The sequence below is a fragment of the Mustela nivalis genome, assembly GCF_964662115.1.
Source record: "Mustela nivalis genome assembly, contig: HAP1_SCAFFOLD_1903, whole genome shotgun sequence".
Lineage (NCBI taxonomy): Eukaryota > Metazoa > Chordata > Mammalia > Carnivora > Mustelidae > Mustela > Mustela nivalis.
Window position 1 is genome coordinate 5646 of NW_028134761.1, and position 17213 is coordinate 22858.

At 34.0% G+C, this 17213-nt stretch overlaps 1 protein-coding gene across 1 annotated transcript; it reads left to right on the plus strand.

Annotated features, from left to right (window-relative positions):
* Nucleotides 1-319: 319 nt before the first annotated feature.
* Nucleotides 320-15853, plus strand: LOC309858136 (eukaryotic translation initiation factor 3 subunit E-like). The gene is made up of 6 exons (XM_082750827.1): nucleotides 320-466; nucleotides 1267-1368; nucleotides 2662-2771; nucleotides 13862-13964; nucleotides 14256-14390; nucleotides 15667-15853. The coding sequence occupies exons 1-6, from the start codon at nucleotides 362-364 to the stop codon at nucleotides 15703-15705; spliced, it is 594 nt and encodes a 197-aa protein (XP_082606953.1). The 5' UTR covers nucleotides 320-361; the 3' UTR covers nucleotides 15706-15853.
* Nucleotides 15854-17213: the final 1360 nt, after the last annotated feature.

Here is a 17213-nt window from a genome sequence, read left to right on the forward strand (position 1 = left end):
AGCCTTTTGGAACAGACAGCACATATAGGGGCCTTCCAAAATCCTTTTACTCAACAAAAATAAGAGGATTATTTACCTCTGAAATGAATCTTGCAATTCACTTCATACTGGAGGGGATACAAGCTGGCATTCTCTGCAGACTTCTGTTTTTTTCATTTCCTTGAAGGTGATAGTCTTGTAATATTAAGTGTTTGCAGTTAGACGTTACTGAAGCAGTACAGTGTAATGGGCGGTTCACGTGTTTCTTTAAATCACATGTGGTTACAGATTTAGAGAAACTGGGTAAATTATTAATATTAAATTTAAAAAATATTAAAGTTATTTATATTTTTACCTTAGGTATCTTAATGCAATTCAGACAATGTGTCCACATATTCTGCGCTATTTGACTACAGCTGTCATAACAAACAAAGATGTTCGGAAACGCCGACAGGTGCTAAAAGATCTTGTTAAAGTTATTCAGCAGGTAAAAACTAAAATCTTTATTGCGTTTTATAAATCTCTCCGAGCTAGGTGTAGTATCTGTTCCTAGAGTAAGACTCATAATTCTTAAGGTAAAAATGTTTGAAAAATAGGAGAAAGTATACATGGAGAAAGAGGAGCCCAGGATACTCAGATGGGCATTTACTTCCTTTAATTCTAAGATACATTAGATGTGGTATGAATGAATATTGCTCCTTGCTAGGTGGATACTTTATACACTGTATATTAGTGTTGTCTTCATTGCAAAGAGTGAAGGAGAGTGGAGCCTGGCATGTTTGTTGGGAGATGGCTTACCTACATAATTCCAGAGTAATGATCTTTACATAGAATACAATAATCGTAGTCTCCAAGTTGTACAAAAGCTGCAGCCCTACTGATTGATTTTTAGTGAGCTTCTCAGCTATAACTGTGGGTTAGAAAAAAACTTATTTGACCTAAGAATGAATTAAATACAAAAAGACAAATTCAGCAGTGTATGAATACCCTCATACTTAGAGATGTTCTTCAGTATTGACTTAAGGGACACTTTTGGTAATAGAGAAACTTGAAAGCCTTTGGAATGGTTCTAGGATGAGAATTTAGAGAACTCAGTCTGGAAGGTATTATAAGCTTAAGGTGTTGCCTGGAATCGGGGTATGAGCGGTTGCTTTGAGATGACACAGGGTAATTTTGTTAGAAATTAATAGTAAGGGAGGAGAAAACAGGAAGATTGAGATAGTCTAGGGGCAGTCTATCAAACGGTGTTGAATCTGATCCAGCTTGACCTTTGGCTTAATTTTACAGGAGTCTTACACATATAAAGACCCAATTACAGAATTTGTTGAATGTTTATATGTTAACTTTGACTTTGATGGGGCTCAGAAAAAACTGAGGGAATGTGAATCAGTAAGTATGAATTTTTACTTATAAATTAATAACATTCTTTAATGTTTGGGCTATTGTTAAGAGTTAACTTGCAGTGTTTTATTAAAGTAATTATATCAGAAACAGTCTTAAAATGATTGTTTATAAATGTGCTGGGGTTATGACATTTTTAATGTTATTGCCATATGTGTATCCCTTTTGTTAGTATTTTTTTAAAACTTTGGCGGCATTATATATTCACACATACACCTATGGATGTATTTTTCCATGTCTTATCCTATAGGAGTAAATGTGTTAATTATGTATTTATAAGATCATATAGAATTGCACATCCTAACTGTGATTCTCAATTTGTCTCATAAGTGGGCCTATCTTTAGAATTTTTCACACAGTTGTACTTAACATTTTCTATAAACCAGTAAAGTTATAAGGGCATGAATTTTTTAACAATACTGTCTTCTATTGATTGGTAGAACTTGAGCAACTTGAAGAGTTACATTTCTGGGGTTTTATTATGTTAGCTTGCAAAGTTTTAAGAAATTAAACTAAAAACTTACCTTTTAAATACATTTACCAAATCTGTAAGTTATTAGTTGTCAATTTCATTTTTGAACCTAAATATAAAGAGTTTGTTAACTCAAAATATAAAGAGTTTATTGAAGGACTAAGATTTTATTTCTCTAAGGAAAAGAAAATTATCATGTAAGTATAATTTCAGAGGTCACTTTCACACATTGGACAAAATATAAAATAGACTCCAATGTGATAATTTGTGTTCATATAGTTATATGCAGTGTTATTATATATTGGTGTATATTTGTTAAATATACACTAATGAAGTTAAAATATTCTCTTTTAATTATGATACTGTCTGTGGAGTAGGAGCCACCCCTTGAATTTGTTTTCCTCTGTCTATTCCGAGGCCTAATTACTTCACAGAAATGTGCTTATTTTTAGTCTGTTATAACTATTTTAAGAAGCTAGAAAAGATATGTTATCTACAAAGAATTTATGTAGGATAATGGACAGGACAAAGCTCCTTTGTCACAAGGTTGCCCAAGTCATCATCAGTAGAATAAGAAAACATGGCAGTGCTTCAGGTTTTTCTTGCACATTCATTTACTACTTTAAATTGTTAGAGACTTGAACATAGTGTTCTAGAAAGTGCTATGGTGTATAGAACTTGTGATATTAGGTGAGAGAATTCTAGTAACTGGAACAATGAGTAAAGCACACAGGAAATACTTTGGGTCACATTTTTGAAAATTACTTGTTTGTGCTATTAATTTTTTTTGTTACATTTTACATACATAGGTACTTGTGAATGACTTCTTCTTGGTGGCTTGTCTTGAGGATTTCATTGAAAATGCTCGTCTCTTCATATTTGAGACTTTTTGTCGCATCCACCAGTGTATCAGCATTAAGTAAGAACACCCTGATTTGATTTGTATTTTTCTACTTTTAAATTCCTGGAAATTTCCATTGACTGTAAAATTATACTTAATAGGATTCTAGTTAATTGGATTTTTATTTTATTTCCCTTTGCTTTAGAAGAAAAAGAAAACAATCTGATAGTGATTTATAAAAATCCTAACTTTTGTTTTTATTTGGGAATGTTACAGACTCAAAAATACCTTCTTTAGCTTCTCTGTGTGTGGCAAAGCATGATTTTTGAAAATGATAACTTCAAGGCAGTATTATGATTGTCACTTAACCTTTTTGAAGAGTACTGTTATGCCCTGTGTAGGGAGAAAAAGGAAATAGACCGTTTTAGAATGGTTTCAGCAGGAGTTCAAATAAGGAAGAAGTTAGTGAATCAGTAATACTGTTGAAAGACCACATTTGGTAATCATTTCAGTTAATTGAGTTTGTTTTATTTAATTATATATTTGAATTCTCATATAGTAAACTCCTGTGACATCCTAAAATGTTGAAACATGGAAAGTATGGTGAATTTCAGTTGAAATTGTCTTTGTTGTGTGAGAAAATTATTGGCGGAAAAATTGTGAAACTTATATAACCTATTAGAAACTAATTTTACATTTGAATTTGAAAAATAACTAGCGCCCTTTTGGCCACAGATGAAGTCAAACAGTAAATATGCTCCATAAGTGTTTAAAAAATTACTTTAATGTTTGCCTCTTTGGAATTGTGTGTAAACCAGAGTTTTTCTTCAGTGCCATTGGTTTTTGCTGAGGCATCCGTACTTGTTTGCCTAATTTTAGGGTTGTTATTGAAGTGGTTTTTTAGAGTTAGAAGTACAGTGCAATCATGGCGCTTTTCCTATGGGAATTAAAGCCTTGACCAGTTTTATTAGTACTTTATTAAAGCTAGCAAACATATAATTTAAAAAATCTGATTCTCTTAAAGAATACATGCAAATTCCTAATATGTCATTGGTTGTGAAATAAAGAGATGAATCATATGTGGGATGCTAATGGACAATAGATAACTGAATTCATGCACTGCCCTTTTTTTTTTTTAAGTTATATAATTCAACCTTGTGAAAGAGGGATGTTAATATTTTGTTTTTTCCTTGTGGACTTTCCCCCACTTCTTAGGACAATGTGGTCACTTGGGTGTTTTGTTTCATCTAGAACTTATTTTATTTAATTATCCCTGCTATGATACTTTTGAAAGCAAATTCTCCTTTTTATATCTTTAGCACCTCGTATACTGAGTCTGTACAGTATAGATGTTCAGTAAATATTTGTTAAATGAATAAATCATTTTCTTTATATTAGTAAATTTGTATTTGTCCATGATAATGCTTTCTCACTTTGGTGTTTGCTTCTGAGGTACCATGAGTAAGAAGGTTTGTTCCAGTTCTGACTTGTTCCCTTTCTTAACCGTGGACCTTGTACTCATTATTTTATGTTTATGAGATTCAGTTTACCATGATTGCTGTAGTTCTTTGATTCCTATAGTTTTTTTTTTTTTTTTTCCTATAGTTTTTCAGAGTTTTGGACAAAGTCTAAAGCATTTTCAGACTAAAGTTGTGGTAACTTTCTGAAGTCCAGAAATCTTTTCTCTTTTCCAGTGATAGTGTTTCTTTTTTATTTTAGTTGTTTAAATATTTTTAGCTACCTTTGGAATTTTTTAACTCAGGTGATTTTGAATGCATGTATTAATGCATTTTCTTCAAATATTAAGAAAGAATTTTAGAGTTGGAAGAAATCTTAGAGAGTTTCTGATCCAGTAGCGCACAGTTACTGAATCAACAATAGGACTTTTTTCTGTAGCGATAGAAATGCTTTTATATCTATATTGTTCAGCATAGTAGCCAGTAGTCATTTGTGGCTTTTGAGTACTTACATGTGGCTCAGGTTTCAAGTTCTAGAACCATGGTTTTTAAATTGTGTGTGTGTGTTAACAACTTGTTTTCAGATGTGACATTATATGTATGTACATCTGTGTAGTCAAATCAGAGCCCCTTCTTGCTGTTCAGCCTGTATCTCTGTTCAGCTTTCCTCCTGATGGCCAAAGCACTTCTATGGAGTCCTAAGACTTCTGGAAACACCGTTTAAAAAAAAAAAAAATTCCAGTACAACTTCTTTGTTTCCTAGTGGTTTTGTAGCTCTTTATTTATAACTGGGAAGCTTAAGGCTCAGAGACATTAAGTTGCTTAGGTCTTATTTAATGACAGAACCTGGACTAATAGGTCTCTGACATTCATTGTATTGTATGTCACTATAAATTCTTTTCTTTTTGATTGTGCACAATTGATATTTTTAGAAATATCAGATTTAGACTAATTTGTCATTAGTCTTTTCACTGAAAGCCAGAGGATAAAGATGGAAACCATAAGTGATTGTTTAACTTCGTGCCTCAAAATCAATTATAGAGTTTTGTTTTACAAATATAGATTTCCCTGAAGCCACCTCGGACTTTTTAGGTCAGATTTTCTGAATATGCTCTGCTATGATGTGTAACAGAGCTCCTATACTCTACCCTCAGAGTGGTTTTTGGGAAGCACATCTGGGATTTAAGAACCTGCATCAGATTGCCAATTTTTAGGTCACATATTTACAGCCTGTTAAAGTAATGGAAAGAAAAATCAGTGATTTAATATTTAATATTTAATGCTGAGTGTGGAATTCATTAACACAGGACTCGATCTCATGACCCTGAGATCATGACATGGACTGAAACCAAGAGTTGGACAACCAACCTATGCCACCCAGGTCATGATCTCCTGGTTTTGGGATTGAGCACTGCACAGCGGAGTCTGCTTCACATTTTCTCTCCCTCCCTGAGTGTTGCCACCGTGCCCACCCCCCACTCCTATGCACCCTTCTCAAATAAATAAAATCTTAAAATTAATTAATTAATGAAGACTGAGCCCAATCCCTTAAAATCTGAAATTTTCTCTAGGAGGAAATCTTGGCTGGCATCTCTATTTTTTTTAAAGTGCCTGTAAATAATTCTGATGTAAAATCTCTTTTATTAATTACACCTTTTATTTTGAGATGGTTGTAGATTCACATGCAGTTGTAAGAAATAATAAAGAGAGCCCCTTTGTTCTTCACACAGTTTCCCATTTACACAGTTCACATTTCCAGTATAACATCTTGGAATAACATCTCGCAGACTATAGTAAAATATCACAACCAGCATGTTGACACATTCTCATCTATTGATTGATACATTCTCATCTATTAACCATTTCTGTAATTTTGTCATTTTTAAGAATATATAGAAACTTTTAAAAAAGCTAATGTTCATCCTTCCAGAGAGGATAAATAACAATATGTATCATGATTATGATGTAATTAGTAATAGCAGTATAACATGTACAGGTGTTCAAAGAAGGAAATATTACAAATGTGAATGAGTGGCTCTTCTGGCCAAGCACTGGTTAGAAGGTAGGGAGCACACTCTCAGAGCTTTAAGTCCAGAGGAAGAAACATACTAAATAAAGATAAAATGACAAATTATGATAGGGATTTTGAAAAAAATATAGAGTAATTAGAATGACATGGACATAATTTGTGTGTTGGAAAATCAGAGAAGTAATTTAGATTGAAGCTTCAGTGAAGCCTGATAACCGACTGAATGGAGTATTTTTAAGCTGCAAAGTAAACTTTTTTCTGCTGTATACTAATTATGACAAATTATTCGTTATTTTGTGCTGACCTATCTTTGCCTCTAATTAACTTAAGATTATTTGATATTCTGTCTTTTCGAGGGTAAATGGGGAAGGGTTTATATCTGTCCTCCTTTCTGTCCAACCAGTGGACACATTTTAAATTCTGAAGAGAATAGTGCATATTATAAAACCAATGGTCGTTTATTAAACAACTCTTTCTATTTGTGATTTGGAACATTCTCAGTTGATAGGTTTCTTGACTAACGGCCGTAAGCACATATGATAATCATATCTTTATAAAAATGCATATTAAGAATGTTTTTATCAGTTTATATACAACCTTATAGATTTGTAGGATAAGTTACCAATCTGTTTACCATAAAGTATGCAACATCTGTCAAAAAGATTGCTATGGTGGGATTTAATTTAGTATAGCTGAATAGTTTATCAGATATGGTGTGTGTCTGAAATTTAAAAGCTGTTCTAGAATAATTCTTGGACCAGTTTTCAGTTGTAGATAAAAAAGTATGGAAGTAATATTTTGAATGTGTGTGATAAACATGTTGGAGCATACATTTATATAATTTTTCTTTAGTGAGTTCGGCTTTTCACAAATGAATGTATTTGCCAACTACTCTTGTGTTTCTTTAAGTTATGAAGTCTTTCTACTTTTCACTTATTTTATTAAGTAACATTTTAGGTCTTCCTATTTTTCTTAAAGTTCTTACTACTACATAGCAATTTATATTCTTAATTATACTTCCTGATGCTAAGGAGAAATATAGAAAGGTACATTTCCAGATGGAGATAACATAGTTGCCAAAGCCTTTTATTATTTCTGTGTTAACTGTAAAGTAGTATGTGGCATACCTCAGACATGTTTTGGGTTTGGTTTCAGGCAACTGCAGTGAAGTGAATTATCACAAAACTAGTCAAATGGATTTTTTGGTTTCCCAGTGCATATAAAAGTTGTGTTCACACTGTCATCTTTTAAGTGTGCAGTATAGCATTATGTCTAAAAAAACCAGTGTACATAACCTTAATTAAAAATATTTCATTACTAAAAGATGGTAACCATTATCTGAGCTTTCAGTGAGTCATAATCTTTTTGCTGGTGAAGGGTCTTTCTCCGATTTTAATGGCTCCTGACTGATCAGGGTGGCGATAGCCGAAGATTGGGGTTGCTATGACAGATTCTTAGGACAGCAGTGAAGTTTTCTACATCTGTTGGCTCTTCTTTCACATATGATTTCTCTGTAGCATGTGATACTGTTTGATAGCATTTTACACAGTAGAACTTTAAAAATCGGGAGTCCGTTCTCTCACACTGGCCGCTGCATTATCAACTAAGTTTATGTAATATTCTAAATCCTTTGTTATCATTTCCAGTAATCTTTACCAAGAGTAGATTCCATCTCAAGAAACCACTTTCTTTGCTTATCCGTAAGAAGTAACTCCTCATTTTTTAGTTTTACCACGAGATTGCAGCAGTTCAGTCCCATCTTCAGGCTCCACTTCTTATTCTGATTTTCTTCCTGTTTCCACCACATCTGCAGTTACTTCCTTCACTGAAGTTTGGAACCTTTTGAAGTCATCTGTAAGGCTTGGAATTAACTTCCAAACTCCTGTTAATACTGATATTTTGACCTCTTCCTGTGAATCACAAATGTTCTTAATGGCATCTTAGTGGAGAATCCTTCCTTGAAGGTTTTCAGTTTACTTTGCCCCGATCCATCCAAAGAATCACATCTATGGCAGCTATAGCCCTAGGAAATGTATTTCTTAAGTAATAAGACTAGAAATTACTCCTTGATCCATGGACTACAGAATGATGTGTTAGCAGGGACAAAAATAACATTAATTTCATTGTAGATCTCTATCAGAGCTCTTGGGTGACCAGGTGTATGGTCAATGAGTAGTTACATTTTGAAAGGAATCTTTTTGCCTGAGCAAATCTCAACAGTGGGTTTAAAATATGCAGTAAACTATTTTGTAAACAGATTTGCTATCATACAGGCTTTCTTGTTCCATTTATAGAGCACAAGCTGAGTATATTTGGTGTAATTCTTAAGGGCCCTAGGATTTTTGGAATGGTAAATGAACATTGGTTTCAGCTTAAAGTCTTCCAGCTGCGTTAGCCCCTAATAAGCGAGTTGGCCCGTCCTTTGAGGCTTTGAATCAGGCATTGACTTCTCCTTTCCATCTATGAAGTCCTAGGTGGCATCTTCTTCCAGTGTAAAGCTATTACTCTACCTTGAAAATCTATCATTTGGCGTAATCTGGATAACTCATTGTAGCTTCTACATTAGCAGCTTCATCTTGGGTACTTTTATGTTACAGAAATAACTTCCTTAAACTTCAGGAACTAACAACCTCTACTAGTTTCAGACTTTTCTTCTGTTGCTTTCTTCCCCCTCAGCCTTCATAGAATTGGTAAGAGTTAGGGCTTTGCTTTGGATTAGGTTTTGGCTTTAGGGAATGTTGTTGTACGTATTTTGATTTTTTCAAAACCACTGAAAATTTCTTCCTATCAGCAATGAGGCTTTTCGCTTCTTATCATTCATGTATTCACTTGAAAAATTATCTTTTCCCCCATTAATTTGAAATGCTACCCGTATCATATTTTCTTTTTTTTTGTAAGATTTTATTTATTTGTCAGAGAGAGCACAAGCAGGGGGAGTGGCAGGAAGAAGGAGAAGCAGGCTCTCTGCTGAGCAAGGCGTCCAATGCGGGACTAGATCCCGGGATCCTGGGATCATGACCTGAGCTAAAGGTAGATGCTTAACCCACTGACCGACCCAGGTGTCCCTATTTGTTGTCTTTTTGATAGTAGCCTTTCTAGTATGTGTGAGATGATATCTCACTTAGTTTTGATTTGTATTTCCCTAATATTTGTGATGCTGAGCATCTTTTCATGTACCTGTTACCTGTCCATATGTCTTCTTTGGGAAAATGTCTATTCAGATTCTCTTCCAATTTTTTAGTCAAATTACTTAGGGGTTTTTTTTTGCTATTCAGTTGTTAAGAGTTCCTTATATATTTTGGGTATTAACCTCAGCTCTATCATTTGCAATCTGTTTTCCCATTTGGTGGTAGCTTGCCCTTTCATTTTGTAGATAGGTTCTTTTGCTATGCAGACTCTTTAGTTTTATAGTTCCCCTTGCTTGTTTTTGCTTTCGTCATCTTTACTTTTGGTGTAAGATCAAAAAAATTATTGCCAAGACTGATGTCAGGGCGCTTACCACCTGATGTTCTTGTAGGTATTTATGGTTTCAAATCTGATGTTCAAGTCTTTAATCAGTCTTTAATCCATTTTGAGTTGATTTTGTTTATGATGTAGGGATGGTAGTCCCAATTTCAGTCTTTTGCATGTGGCTGTCCAGTTTCCTCAACACCATTTATTGAAGAATATATAATCAAAGAATATACAATTACCCATTGTATTCTTTGCTCCTTTGTACAGTAATTCAACAAATATGCATGGGTTTATTTCTGGGCTTTTTATTCTGTTGCATTTGTCTATTTTTATTAGCACCATACTATACTAATCAGTTTTGATTAGTATAGCTTTGTATTATAATTTAAAATCAGGATGTGTGATACCTGTGATACCTCCACCTTTGTTCTTCTTGCTCAAGATTGCTTTGGTTATTTAGGGTCTTTTGTAGTTCCATATATATTTCTTATTTAAAATATTCAATATCTTGTTGCATCACTTGAGAAAGGAGTGCTGGTCAGCTTAAAGATATATTGTATAAGAGATATTTACACAAAATATTTGAATGTCTGTTTTAAGCTGCCTGTAAACAAGGTTGAGATTTTCTATACAATCTGAATAATCAGGAAATTGTTTCTGTGCTTATGATCTTGATCAAATAGATCTTTTTCTCAAAATTCTTCATTTTGATATATTCTGTCTTTTAGTTTATTGATGAACTGAATTATTTTAAATATAAGCATTATACAGGGTAGCATAAACCAACTTTTGCTCTTTAAGCTTTAATAGGATTTTTATTTTTATTTTTAAATCTTAACTATTTTTGCATAAAATCAGTAGGCTGTAAGAAATGTCAATTTTGAGGATTTCTGTCGTTTTAATTTCTTTTATTCTGTGTATTTTCATGTTATTTAAAAGAAACTGGACTGTTTCCACATTCTTTTATTCACTCTCAGAATGATTGGTAGCCTAGATAACCTGAGATGCCATCAATAATTTACTAATATTTCTTGGACTTTATTTCAGGTTTTGCTTTGACCTGATTTAATACATAAAGGATCAACAAGTACAATGCAAAGCTGTAAATCCCCAAAGTAGGATTATGGGTCAGAGCTTGCATATAGATATTTATGGTGCTTGCTGCGTATTGCCATATTGCCCCAGCCATGTTAGAATATGAGACAAAGTATGGATGTAAAGAAAGAAAGGATGAAGAATTCTATGTGGAGTTACTGTGCACAATAGACTTTTCTCTCTTTTATGTTAAAAATCTGACCTTAAATATTTCCTTAAATAATATCTCCCCAAGCCTCCAGACTAGAATTAGTAAACTCTTTTTTGCATTGCACATAGCTTCTTCTACTTTTTTATCTTTATACTTAGATTAGTTTATATATTTCGGGGATGAAGTGACTGTCCTCTACTCCCCATCCCCCAGCTTAAACTTTATAAAAGTGGGGAAAACACTGTCTTTTGTCATTAGTATCTAACAGTTCATATTTTGTTGAATGAATGGCAAGAAAGAAAGACAATTGATTTGGTTTGGCTGTCATCTGGTACTCATGGGGGAGAATAATGAGAGGTTGGAAAGTGAGGTTGTAACTAAATTGTAGAGAACCATGAATGAGAAATTTAGAAGTTTGGATTATATTGTTTTTGATAGAAGGGCTTTGTACAAAGTTTTGGAAGGAATTTGGGCATAAACTGGTTAGTTGACAATTACCTAAAATAGATTTAGGAGAGACTGAAGAGGTAGCTTAGTTAAAAAACTGGGAAATGGTAATGAAGCCTGGACTAGGGGAGTGACCAATTTAGGAACCATACAGTAAATGTTTATTACTTGCCTCCTGTAAACTGGGCATTGGTGCTGATTGCTGGATAGATAGCAGTGAACAAAGAATCCATGGTTCATGCTCTTCAGTTATATATACAGTGTATCATGAAAACAGATATTCAACAGAAACACTACAACTTTTATGACTGCTCCAAAGAAAATAGAGGGGCTGTGAAAGTATCAAATAGATAATGTTACAGTTTGCAGAGGTGTCTTGGAAGGCTTATGAGAGTACTGATTGAGCAGAGACTCATGTAACAGCTAGTTAAATGAAGAAGAAGGTGGATGAGCCTTTTAAGCAGATGACAAAGTATATGCAGAGGCCCCAAAGTGATTAAAAAGTTGGCATGTTTAATGAACAGAGAGGTATGGCTGGTGGAGAGGAGTCTTCCTTGTAAGAGTAGAATGATTAGATAAGAGGCAGTGGCTTAAAGAAAATTCTAAGTCTTCTCAGTTGTATATGGCAGCAAGAAGAGGAATCCAACAGATAACCTAGGCTTCAAAACTGAATGTTTCATTAAAATATTACTTTCTTAACAACCCTCATAAACAGGTTTTATATTATAATTTAAAAACATGTTTATAATAACAACTCCACATAATTTGTAGCTTACTGGGAATACTTTTACTGCTCTTTAAAATAAAATATAGTGATCTTAAACATTGGAGTTTTAATATATTTAGTACAGTTTCTTTTGTGTTTTCAGAGTAAACTGCTTTTGATTTCACTTTAAAGAGTTGTGTTTTGGAGGGATGTAGGAGACACACAAAAGATAAATTGCTATAGGACGTGATAAAATAATGAGTATATTTTGGAAAATCTGTTCCTTACCTTTAGAGTTGAGCTTTAGGTTAGACAGATACTTGCTAACTATAGCAGTGCAGAGACCATGAAATTTACACCTTTTTAAAATAAGTCAGGCACTAGCAGGAAACACCAGCTGTGGGAATTTTTACCAGTCAACAAAAAAAATGCCTTCTTGTTCAAGTAAATTGACACAATTCTCTATTTTTAGTAGCTTAAATAAAAGGAGGGCTAGAGGAGAACAGTGATAAAGAGAACAAAATGAAATCCATGAAATTGAAATAATGGTCATGGATTAATTGTTCTTTATTTTTGCTAAGAATGTATACTTAGAACAAAATTGATCACAAAAACACAAAATTTTGAACACATAAATCTAGGGAGTTTTATGGTTGAGTTGGCTCATATTTATCAAGATGTTTTTAACTCAAAGCATATTTTAAGGATAAATTTTAAATGACTATATCTTTGTAGATTTAGCTTGTAATTATTTTATTGATAACCTAACTTAATTTTTACATTTTGCGTGAAATTCTATTAACTCTTTTCCAGTAAATGTATAAAATAGGAATGGCACAGATATTATTCTCATAAGGGTATTTTTTTATTAACTAGGTTATTTGGGTTGGAAGCTCTGGAATTACATAATTATGTGATTGGCAATGTCTTGACTTCATTTTAAAAATCAGAAAGGCTATCAGATGAGGAATTTTAGTTTATAATATTCTGAGGAAAGATTTTGTTACTGATATTCTAGTTCTCTTCATCAAATGAATGGTAACATTAGAGGGCCTGCTAAGTGTATAATGTCTTCAATGAAGAGAGGTGAAAAGAGAACAGTTAATGTCGAAAACACCCATGTATGCATACATATATCCTGTATGCTCTTAAATACTACACATGCCTACTCTTCTGTCAGCTGGGTGATTTACTAACTACCATGGAAGGGTGCCTTTGTTAGTCCTGATAAATTAAAAGAGGCCTGTAACGGCCTCTTTTTCAACAGATCATCTACCTTGCTCCTTTCCCACTCTCCCTCTTTTTCATTCTGTGTATATGTGTGTCTTTCTCTTTCCTCTGAAATTCAGTGGCCACTTAGGTTATATAGTGTGCAATTCCCAGAGTGCCCTCAGAGTTTACAACATAAATATATACACTAGCCCTAAGATTTGATTATTTCATTGTATTATACTTATCACTCATGTTCCTTGTAGTGGATTTAATTTGTGTAATCATTATGCATCATAAAACCTTTTTCTCCCTTAAGTCATTATTAGTGGAGCACGTGCTAAGTGTAAGGTGCTGCTCTAGAAGCCAAAAGATTTCTGTAAATGTGGAATATGGTCCCCTCTCCTCAAGCATCTTTCAGTCTGGTTGGTGAATTGGGATAGGTCTTGCACAGTACAACACAATAGCACAAACGCGAACAATGCCGTTATTGAGTCCTAGTATTCGAAAGAAGGCGATCCATAAATACCTGAAAGTCTCTATGCAGAGTGTGCTTCAAAGACTCTGTACATGAAACTAAGTTTTTAGACTCCATTGACAGTATTTTTACTTTTTTCATAGCATGTTGGCAGACAAGCTGAACATGACTCCAGAAGAAGCTGAAAGGTGGATTGTAAATTTGATTAGAAATGCAAGACTGGATGCCAAGATTGATTCTAAATTAGTGAGTATTAAATTAGTTATTCTACTTCTGTTAAGTTGCTGACTCTTTTATACTTTTTTGGGTATTTTTCATTAGGACATTTTGTTCTGTTCTGTTAATAATTTTTGCTTTGTGTTAAGGCAGCAGTAGCCACCTTTTTGTTGTTGTTGTTGCTGGATGAATATTGTCATCTCTGTACAGTGCATGAAACTGTGTACACTAGTCAGGTAGTGTTGTGATGTCATGCCCATGACCTACCTGGGAAACTCCGTTGTAATATTATAGGATCAATTTCCCTCTGTCTCATTTTAGGGTCATGTGGTTATGGGTAACAATGCAGTCTCACCCTATCAGCAAGTGATTGAAAAAACCAAAAGTCTGTCATTTAGAAGCCAGATGTTGGCCATGAATATCGAGAAGAAACTTAATCAGAATAGTAGGTCAGAGGTAAGAACCACACATTTTCTGTTTTGTCTGGAATTTAGCAATGATATAAGTATTCTACTGGACTTCATTTGAGAACATACTAATATATTGTTCATTTCTGATTTTGTATTTCTAATTGGGGGTGTGAACATTTTTTTAAAGACACATTACTAAACTGAAAAGAATTTTTCTTAAATGTATTACATGTGTTAAGGAAACTGAGAAAATTGTGTTCCTAGTTTATTATATCTGTTTTTCTTTTCTTTCATTCTGCCTGGGTGACTTCATTGACTCCTTTTCCTGAGGGTTTACAGCACATCATTTTGATACTAGCATATGATAACTTATATAGAGAGAGAGTTCTTTCAAGTGATTGAAATTTGTGTTCTTTTTAAGTCTGAAGAAATAATTTTACAAAAATGTTGGGTCTTATTATCTATTTGTGTTGATCTTTAAAAACTTGATTTTATCTGATATTCATATTTAGCTATGTCAGAAAAAATAAATCCCCACTTTGGTTGATTGTGCATATTAGATTTTTTTTTTTTTTTTTTTTACAGAGAGAGAGATCACAAGTAGGTAGAGAGGCAGGGAGGCAGGCTCCCTGCAGAGAGCCCAATGTGGGGCTTGATCCCAGGACCCTGAGATCATGATCGGAGCTGAAGGCAGCAGCTTAATCCACTGAGCCACCCAGGCGCCCCATGAATATTAGATCTTGAAGAAACTTGATTGGCCTTATAATTTTGGAATCCCAGACCAGCTTTAATGCTTTTTAGCCATTATGATTATGTATCACTAGGGCATAGGAAGTTGTTCTGTTTTGTTTTGTTTTTTAAGGCGACAAAACAGCTTCAGTGTTTTGAAGTTTTAGCAAAAAATTCGTGTCCTTTGAATAGTTCTTCAATTTTAAAAGAGAGGAAGAATTGGGAAGTTATGTTTATGCCTTTTCCAACCAAGTTCAGAATAACTCAACCTAAAACAGCTTTTATATAATGTTCTTTTTTGTATGTCTGAGGATCAATTTGTATCGACTTTCATTACAGTACTGGTGATACTGTCATTGTTACACTTTATAACTGGTCAAAAACTGGTTTAGATGGCATGTTGATGTGTGGGGGGTTTTTTGTTCTTCTAAGTAGCATAATTGACATTTTGAAATTGTGGAGTCTGTTAAAATCTTAGAGAGTGGTTTGGGGCTAGAATATTAAAAAGGAAATGCTAATATCACTTTTTTCTAAGCTAACTTTTTAGAAAGTACTTTCTTCTCACCTTATACATTTCTCTTTGTGTGTTCTAGGCTCCTAACTGGGCAACTCAGGACTCTGGCTTCTACTGAAGAACTGTGTAATGCAAAGATGAAAAAACTATTAAATAAAGATGAAATAATAAAACCTTTACATAAAGGGTTACCTACATTTATGAACAATTAACATATTAGAGCATAAATTTGGGGGAGTTTGAATAAAATTGGCTGTTTCATTTTATCTTGTTGTGAATTTCCTTGTATATCCAAGTGTGTGTTATTTTAACTTTTCAGTTTGGAATAATTGTAGATTCACAGGAAGTTGCAAAAATAATAGAGAGAGGTGTCATGAACCCTAAACCTATTTTACCTGTTGTATCTGTGTTACTGTAATACATTATCACAATCAGAATCTAGACATAGGGACAATGTGTGTAAATAGCTCTGTGCCATTTTATCACTTGTGTAGATTTGTGTAGCCTTCAGTACGGTCAAGATAAGGAACTATCTTCTTTTCTCTACCATCATGGTGTGTGGGCTCGGCTGCTACCCGAACAATAGACATTTTTATGGGGGAAATGATTTCTCTGTTACTACTTCCGTACCAGTAGGTTGGTTCAACAGTAAATATGTGAGACATTTTGTTCAGGAAAAGAAAAAGATAAAGAACCATCATCATCATGGACCTCTCCCTCTGTGGTCATACCTACCTGTACTAGCTTTCACCCCTAGCAACCACTAATCTGTCTTACATTTCTATAATTTGTCATCAGTAAAATATTTTAGAAGTGGAATTATACAACGTATGATTTTTTGAGTTTAACTTTTTCTACTCATAATGACCTTGAGATCTATCCAAGTGTTAAATATATCAGTAGTTTTTTCCCATTTATTGCTAAGTCTTTATCCGTGGTATTAAGGTACCACATTGTTTAACCATGAACCTTTAAGGAGATTATGGTCGTTTCCAGTTTGGGGCTAGCACAAATAAAGCTGCTGTTTCTTAATTTCTTAAAGTGGGCAGCAACAAGGACTTAAAAGGAGTGTAAGCTAAACTGTATAAATGAATTCTTGAATCTTGCAGATGCATGCGCGCGCGTGCACACATGCACACACTTGAACACGTTTTGCTGGATACCCAAGATCTTTAAATATATAAAGCTCTGGTTGGGTATCCTTTACACAAAAGTGGTTTGATTTTCACTTTGGTTGTTGAACTAAAACCTAGTCAGACAACAGACATTTCTGTTTCTTCACTCAAAAAGTGGTACAAGGGTAGGAGATGCATGCATACTGGGTTTGTATTTGGCATCTGATCAGGTCACCTTCACCCCGCAGTTAAGTTTAGAGAATATGGACAGGATTTGGTCCATGTGCTGTGGTTTCAGATCCCTGGTTTATGGTATTGGTTCTACTAAACTAGCCCAAAGGTGCTGAAGTAAGGGGGAGGATTGCTGGTTAGGGTAAGCCAAATGCTGGTTTTTTTTATTCATACCTAGCCAGTGTTGTGAAAATGCCAGCTTCAAAGGATCATCTATAATACAAAATGGTCAAGGTTCATAGAGCAAGTACCAAAAAGGAGTGTATTCGTAACTAGATCC

Coding starts and splice junctions, on each gene's coding strand:
- LOC309858136 (XM_082750827.1), top strand. CDS start 362: ATGTGTCCACATATTCTGCGCTATTTGACTACAGCTGTCATAACAAAC. Junction 1,369..2,661: donor AACTGAGGGAATGTGAATCA/GTAAGTATGAAT, acceptor TTACATACATAG/GTACTTGTGAATGACTTCTT. Junction 13,965..14,255: donor CCAAGATTGATTCTAAATTA/GTGAGTATTAAA, acceptor GTCTCATTTTAG/GGTCATGTGGTTATGGGTAA.